This window comes from Cottoperca gobio, chromosome 24, assembly GCF_900634415.1.
Source record: "Cottoperca gobio chromosome 24, fCotGob3.1, whole genome shotgun sequence".
Taxonomy (NCBI): domain Eukaryota; kingdom Metazoa; phylum Chordata; class Actinopteri; order Perciformes; family Bovichtidae; genus Cottoperca; species Cottoperca gobio.
In genome coordinates, this window is record NC_041378.1 from 6,506,138 (window position 1) to 6,513,806 (window position 7,669).

At 44.1% G+C, this 7,669-nt stretch overlaps 1 protein-coding gene across 1 annotated transcript in view; it reads left to right on the forward strand.

The window, feature by feature from the left end:
* LOC115003418 (reticulon-4-interacting protein 1 homolog, mitochondrial-like) overlaps positions 1 to 7,630 on the forward strand; it is a 7,977-nt gene extending 347 nt beyond the window's left edge. Inside the window, exons 1-9 of the mRNA XM_029425167.1 lie at positions 1 to 245; positions 343 to 500; positions 1,596 to 1,664; positions 1,748 to 1,872; positions 2,300 to 2,348; positions 2,479 to 2,615; positions 3,781 to 3,964; positions 5,590 to 5,685; positions 6,751 to 7,630. The exon at positions 1 to 245 is cut by the window's left edge and continues 347 nt beyond it. Coding sequence (XP_029281027.1) covers positions 1 to 245; positions 343 to 500; positions 1,596 to 1,664; positions 1,748 to 1,872; positions 2,300 to 2,348; positions 2,479 to 2,615; positions 3,781 to 3,964; positions 5,590 to 5,685; positions 6,751 to 6,963 — 1,276 coding nt within the window. The 3' untranslated portion in view covers positions 6,964 to 7,630. The remainder of the gene's footprint in view (positions 246 to 342; positions 501 to 1,595; positions 1,665 to 1,747; positions 1,873 to 2,299; positions 2,349 to 2,478; positions 2,616 to 3,780; positions 3,965 to 5,589; positions 5,686 to 6,750) is intronic.
* Positions 7,631 to 7,669: the final 39 nt, after the last annotated feature.

Sequence of the window (7,669 nt, forward strand, 5' to 3'; positions counted from 1 at the left end):
CGCGAAAGCAGCAGCGACCAAAACATTAGCCCGAGCAGGCTGGAGTGTGTGCTTCAGGAGAAATGTCAGCAGTTCACCTTCAAGACTGCAGCACTGTATGTCAGCCTGGGTCATTGACCAGTATGGCACTAATGGGGCTTTGACGTACACAGAAGAAATCCCCGTCCCTACTGTCAATTCTCCCAGTGAGGTGATGATTAAAGTTCATGCGGCTAGTCTCAACCCTCTTGATATATCTATGAGGGGTAAGTGTTGGGCTAATATCCTTCAAAGGCTTTGTAAACAACAGTGATTTGTGGTTGAAGTTCTTGCAACTTACCTGCTCGCTTTTTCCATTTTCAGGTGGTTATGGAGCTACATTGCTTAAATTAAGAAGGGATCCAATGTCTGTGATGGGCAATGACCATGATAGTGAGTTTCCTCTGATTCTGGGTCGTGATGTTTCTGGTGTCGTGGTGGACTGTGGATCTGAGGTTACCCATGTTGCTCCAGGAGATGAGGTAGGAGCTGCACTGCTCACCTGTCATTTTATAAGCTATAATGTTATGCCGGAAGTGGGTCAAATCTGGTATAACTGTACTCATAATTTAATTGAGCAATGTTGTAATCAGAATCAGAAATTTACGCTGTTACAGCAAAGAGCAAGAGAGTAAAGTGGCGAGTACACAATTAAATAGAATAAAATACAGTAACAGTAATATAAGTACAGAGCCATTGGAAAAATCTCGACTGGGACATCTTTTGTGGTTTATTCCGCAAATTAATTACCCAAGATATCAAGATTTGTCATCATATTGATGCAAAAGTCATGTACAAATCTAATATTGCCATAAAATAATCCTTCTCATTGATTTGCAACACTGCCAACAATGGTGTTATAAAGTGGCTCCTGACCCGGGGTCCCGAGGATATGAAAAACAAACCATTAATTATTCACACATTTAATTATTTTTGCTTTATTATCTTTGCTTTTTTCTTGTGAATATGCACATAATTTTACCTGTTCTACTTAAGATAAACATAAAACCGATGGACCTACTCACAAATGGTCATGAGTAGACTTTGCTTCATTTTAAAGGGTCACATGCCAGAAATGTTGGGAACCACTGATCCAACACACCCAAAGATGTTAAAGAAATAGCTGCAATAGAATACATGTTAAGCCAAAACCTTTGACGAATAACAAATGTATATTGTCTCATTAAATAGATCATTATGTCTCCCACCCCTAATGCCTGCTATTCCATAGTCAAGTCATCCACAGGCTTTTTCTTGGAAGGGAGATTAACCCGCTTTCTGCTTAGTCATCACATCTGAGACTGTGCCGCCTCCCACACATGATCTAACCCTGCAGATACAAATGTAATTATGCAAATTCAAGTAAATGTGATTAAATAATAGAACAATACACCGGTAAACATTTCCACATAATGTACTCTCGTAACCTTGTTCCATCGGTCTAAAAATATCTTTGGAAAACAAATGAGAAGAACAGGAACTGCTGACTAAGAACTTAATAGCCAATGAATCGGATTCAGAGACAGAGTAGGCGTTCTGCATGTTTTGCATGTTAAATGTCATTTTCTGTGTTCCAGGTGTGGGCTGCTGTTCCCCCGTGGAAACAAGGCAGTCTGGCAGAATTTGTGACTCTAACAGAGTATGAGGTGAGCCACAGAGCCAGTAGAGTTATGAGTTTTTGATTTGCATCATCAATTGACTGATTAAATGGACTTTCCTGTTTTTGCAGGTTTCCCATAAGCCAAAATTATTGAGTCACACAGAGGCAGCATCCATCCCCTATGTAGCCAACACGGCTCTGTCTGCGCTTGTCAATGCAGGTGGTCTTTGCAGAGACAGCTCTTCAAATAAAAGGCAAGCACCAGCCTGATCCTGGATAACCTTGTATTGAACCCCTCTACCTTTTATACACAGAACGTTAGAAGTGTGTGGATCACAGTATCAGGGAAACAGTAAGATGTCATATTATAGTAGAACACTATTATACAAGGGCTATAAACCTTGAATCAATTAGCTAAGGTCTTGAAGTTTCTACATGTGCTTTTGTCTGTTGCTTAAGTCCAGTCATGCAGACCTATACTTTAATAAGACATCTTTTTCACCACATTCATTTCAGTGGTGAAACTAATCCTCTATTACATTCTAATTGGCATCAAAAGGGTTTTAAAATCCTGCTGTTAACCCAAAGACTGTTCAAATCTCTCCCCCCCCCCCCCCTTTACTTAAATGAGTCATGCATTAATTGAATGACCTTCTGGTTGCTTGGTTTTTTTCCTCCCAGAGTTTTGATCACAGGAGGATCGGGAGGTGTTGGAACATTCTCTATTCAGGTAAGACACAATATATTCCACCTGCTGTACCCAGCGGTGTGTTTGCCTCTTTTAAACTCTGCATGAGTGTAAGGCCACTTGCTTGTGTCTGTGTGTTTTATTTCTCTTTTCCTTCACTGTGTGCTGCCAGTTATTGAAGGCCTGGGGTGCCCACGTAACTGTAACCTGCTCGCATAACGCCGAAGGCCTTGTTAGGGGGCTGGGGGCCGACGAGGTGGTGGACTACACAGCAGGAGATGCGGCTGAACAGCTAGACATGATGGAGAAGTAAGTGTTGTATGAAAAGTCACCAGACTATCATATCATACAGTACATTATGTGTAAAGTGTTTTTTTTAATAATAAAAAAATCAAATCAGAGCAAAATGGGCCTCATTCTGACATTCACATGTTTTCTTATTTGGGATTTGTTCTTAGGTAAGAGCAGAATCTACGCACACTCGAGCATACGTACGCACGTTTGAGTGCAGACATGTTGCAAAATAATTGCTTATTGAGTTTTCTTCGATTCTACAGCGGTACAATACAGGATTTATTTTAAACACTACACTATCACTTCAACACTTATCAAGAAATAGCATCCCATGCATCTTTTTTTGTTTTATTATATATGTATACACTATTAAACACGCCGGCTTGTTTGCCGTTCACTTCCTGCAGAAGTGCCTCCACTTCAGAGCAATAATAAAAATAAAAAAACCTTTGGAATCCGTCGCTCCACCCTTTGCAGGCTTTCGTTTGGCCGTTTTAATTTCTGCTTGTGCACACGACCCTGCAGTCTCCTCGCCTCTTATGTGGAGTGCCGGGGTGTTAACCTGCTAATTAGGATCACCTGGCACGCGCTTTGAATCTATGAGCACAATGGGCTTCATCGTTATAAGAGCACAGGCATGAACATGAATTCTGCGGTTCAAGAACACGCCATGAATGTGACGTAGACTTTTTTTTTTTCTTGGGACAAGAACAGATTTTGGTGAATGAGGCCCCATGTTCTTTCCCATCCTCGGGCCCAGACTCTGATGAAGTATCATTATAGTCGGTGCCAGTCAAATAAAGGTGCTAATGAAATGGAATAATCCAGAACAGCGAGCATTATGTGTGCTCTCCCCTTTAAACGGCCAATGTGGTAAACATCTTTCTGTCAACATGACACGACTGCTCACTGACTCGCTTTCTAGTTTCCATGGAAACCAGGGCTCAAGGCTTGAGTGGGTGCTGGCTCACCCCTCTCCCAGCCCCTGAAACAGAATTGGTAAACCCTGGATTAAGCTTGAAGACAAAACAACTATCTTTTTCCGAGCATACTATTTAAATCAGGGCTCTAGCAAAAATGTACGATATATGACCTGATGTGATGAAACAGGCTTCAGTATTTTAAAGCCTTTCTCCACCAGGGTCCCTGTAAGGTTGACAGTCCGTGTTTGCACCCTCAGGTTTGACGTGATTTTGGACAGCGTGGGTGGGGAAACGGAGCTGTGGGCGATGGGCCTGCTGAAGCCCTGGTCTGGGGCAAAGTACGTCTCACTAGTAACACCATTACTCCCCAACACCGATTCCATGGGCATGCTGGACGGGTTGTTACAAGCTGGATTGTCCCTGCAGAGCAAGGCCATACAGGTAAGATGAGCAACACACACTTTTCGATTTCAACACTTCCTGTCCTGTTTTTTATTTTAATATAAAATGCTTTGAGTGGTATTTCTCATGAAGCCATTTGCTTGGGTGCGAACCTCCCGAACTGAAACGGAATACATAATTCTCAGTGGCTATGAAAGAGAACATTGTGGAGCGGGTGTACACCTGTTCCAGTCAGTAGAAGGTTTCTTTCCGTTCAGTTGATCAGATGAACCAAACTTCAGTTGAAATGGGGAAGGAGAAATCATGTTCTAACTTGACTTCACAGCATATTCTCTTTGTTGAAATACACCCTGCAGGGACTGCACACAGTCAGACTCATTACACCCTGCAGGTGAATCGGGAGTTCAAGCATTAAGAGTTTGAGTCTCTGCTTGGGTGTAAGCCTCATGTAGTTGCATGCAGGTCCGGTCTCTCTAGCTGCTCTGCTAGTGGAGTGCATCTGTAATGACGGGTGGTTGCGAAGACAGGGTGGAGCTGCTCAAGGGACTGAGTCAAGTCGTCCTGGGCATTGGTGGCAGCACGGCTGACCGTGTTGGAGTTGGGTATGTGTGGATGGTACAGTGTCTGTGTGGGCGTTAGTCTAGATGCGATGTGTGTGTGCGCTCATGTTTGCTGCTGAACCAGCAGTATTTGGTGTTTGTGCCAATTGTAGCGGGCTATCTCCCCCCAGCAAATACCAGTTTGTGTGTTTCTTGCCAAGCCTCCGGGGCCCCTTTGTTTGCGGTCGCAGCCAGCTGGTCAGTTTGGCGTGGCTCAGCCGCAGCAGTCGCACCCTCACTGCCCGACTCTGGACAGCACGTCCTTTTCATCCGGGAGATCACAGCACAACTGAGCCCTCTAGTGTTCAACTTCTTGTCAGCACTGACTGATGATCAGGAAGAACCGGGTGTTTTTTTCCCCCAAGCAATCTACCAAAGGCTAAAGAGGTGTGGCAAAGTCATGCCACATAATCATTTGGCAAATATCAAGTGTTGAATTTCACGATTAGTACATGGGAGCTTCTTTCTTTTCTCCATTGTGTTTTAGACGCTTCCTGGTTTGTGTTTTAGTGGAAACGTCTGTGGTTTCTCCAACATAATTAAACTTCCAAAACAAAATGGCTCTTTTCAGTGGAAGCATTACATGTCTAGGAATAACAACACAATTAAAATTGTAGAGGAATCATTGTATGTGAAATCTTGAGTAGCTACCATAGTAACTAGTCTATTAGCAAACATTTGAATACATCAGTATTTCTTCCATCTGATCCATGCTGTTACTTCTCACACTTGGCGTCACACACATATATGGTGATGGATTGTCTCCAGCAAACATTACGTGTGTTCTGGCTTCTCTTATGTCTTGGTTGCTTTTCCTAACTCGAAACATTCTCAATCAAATTTTGACTTTCTACACTTTTCCAACTTTCAGTCGTGAGCTCATGTTATTTTTATCATTACGTTAAATCTCTCTATGAAAATGATCACAGGACTTGCTGGGGAACTTTGTATGTAGACTTCCTAATATTCCCAGACCCGGATAACAAACTCTGTGTTCTTTTCCACCCAGTGAGCTGCACACCTGCCTGACTTCTAATTGTTGCGTCCTCTGTGTTTGTCTCCCAGAACATCATTTCAAGTGGAGTCTTCTACCGGTGGGGAGTTTATGCGCCAGATGGACCTGCCCTGGACGAGGTCAGCAAGCTGGTGGATGCAGGGAAGGTACTGTACTGCCTCATTACTGATATCATACGTGCTGGAACCACTTACACTGTGACAGAATGGGGAGAAGGAAATCCTCTCATTTGCACACCAATCACAGCCCGAGGGAGAAATCCATGCAGGGATGGAGATCAGACGGCAACTAAATTTGAACATACCGCGGATTCCACGCATGCCTGTATTCAAGGCTTTATTAAGGAGTGGGCGACGCATTCTCGCTGTGCACGGTTGGCTTCTGGGCGATAGTGTCAGGCGCCAGGAGACGGTGAATGGATTTTGTTTTCAAACAGTGCTGAGCAGCCATTCGCAAAAGCGTGCGGGACGTCTGTCCTTTTGTCCCGGGGGGCTTACAGCGAGCGGCACACTCAGACCAGTGGCGGGAAGCTACGGACACACACAGCCCCCCCCCCCCCCTCTCCCCGCGCACAAAACACACACAGGCACACCCTCTCCCTGCATGTCCTATTCTCAGTCAGAAGTGTGGATGGTTTCCAGCGTGACGCCACTGCGCTCGCCATTCATTGTTAACGTCGAGAGATGCTGACCAGAATAACAAGCCCGTCCGCTCGTGCTGTGGGACTAGGCACAGGATTGTCCAGCCTCATCACATTCTGAACCCCTCCCTCACTGTTTCACATTTGCAGCTATAACAGCAGAGATGATGTAGCTTTAGGAGCTCGTGGATATTTGCCTTGATCTAAATTGATTCAATATGATTACTTTAATTTCCCAGTAGTGTGCACTGGATCAGGGTTTTGGAGATGCAGCAGCTATTCATTGTGTCTCGTTTAGAGCACTTAATGCGTGGAGTTTATCCCATCAGCGTAACATTAGAAAGAATAAGTTGCCATGGAAAGATTTATGTAATTGACTTAACTGTCCACCCTCCCATTTCCCCTAACCCATTAAAACAAAAGCCAAAGCTGAATCCTATTCATCCCACGACTGATACGCTGAAGGTTTAAATCTGGTCTGTTAATCGTTTGTTGTTTGCCGACTTACTCCCCGATTGATTGATTGATTTGAACCTCATTTTCATGATATGTTTCTGCCGGTTCACTGCAGATCCTGCCAGTTGTGGAGGCCCAGTTTCCATTTGCCCAGGTGCCGCAGGCTTTCCTGAAGTTAGATCAGGGCCACGCCAGAGGGAAGACGGTAGTCAGGGTGGCTGAAGAGGACGACGGACGGGCCGAAGAGTTGGTGCAGAACAGTCGCATGGAGACCGCAGTCGAGTCCGAGCAAGAAGGGCAAAGAACGGCCGAGCAAAACCAAATTTAGTAAAGCAGAGTGTGAATGTACCTTCCGTGACCTTTTTACAAGGCTACGCTTGACCCCGGCAGACTGTTATTCACAGAGAGCAGAGGCGCTTCTGTGGGGGGCAGCAGACTACAAGCGTGACCTGGGCTCGTAATGGGAGCTTCCTCCTTCCTGTATGGTCTTGGAAGTTTTCACAAGGTGTGCTGCGTTCCTGTCATGGTGACGGTGCTCTTATTTACCAGTTGTGGACTCATCCATGCCATTCAGATCGTCGTCATCCAGCTGGTAGACGAACGCTTCTGATAGCAATCTGTCCATAACAAGGAGTCAAATATAATGTTGCAAAACTTTCATCAATAGATGTTTATCCTCCAGTGTCAGCAGCGAGATTACGATATTTGCATTTCTTCTTTTTTGCATTTCTCCATGTCGGGTTATTTGACTGTGGGAATCTTTTTCAACTTTGTGTTGCGTCTCACATGATGTGAATGCAGCTTACAGTAAGTGAGTTTGGGTAAATAATGAAACTCTAAATCTGAAGCACTTTTGCATTTAGTCTGAACATTGTTGTAAACCAGGTGCCGCTCAATGGGCTGGACAATGTATTAAAGAAATGTCTTGACAAAAATACTTTATTCTGAAAACAAGAGTTGTGTGTTGTGTAATTCTGATTAAACAAAGGAAAAAAGACATTACAAGAGAAACTGTATTTTTTGTATCATGTTGC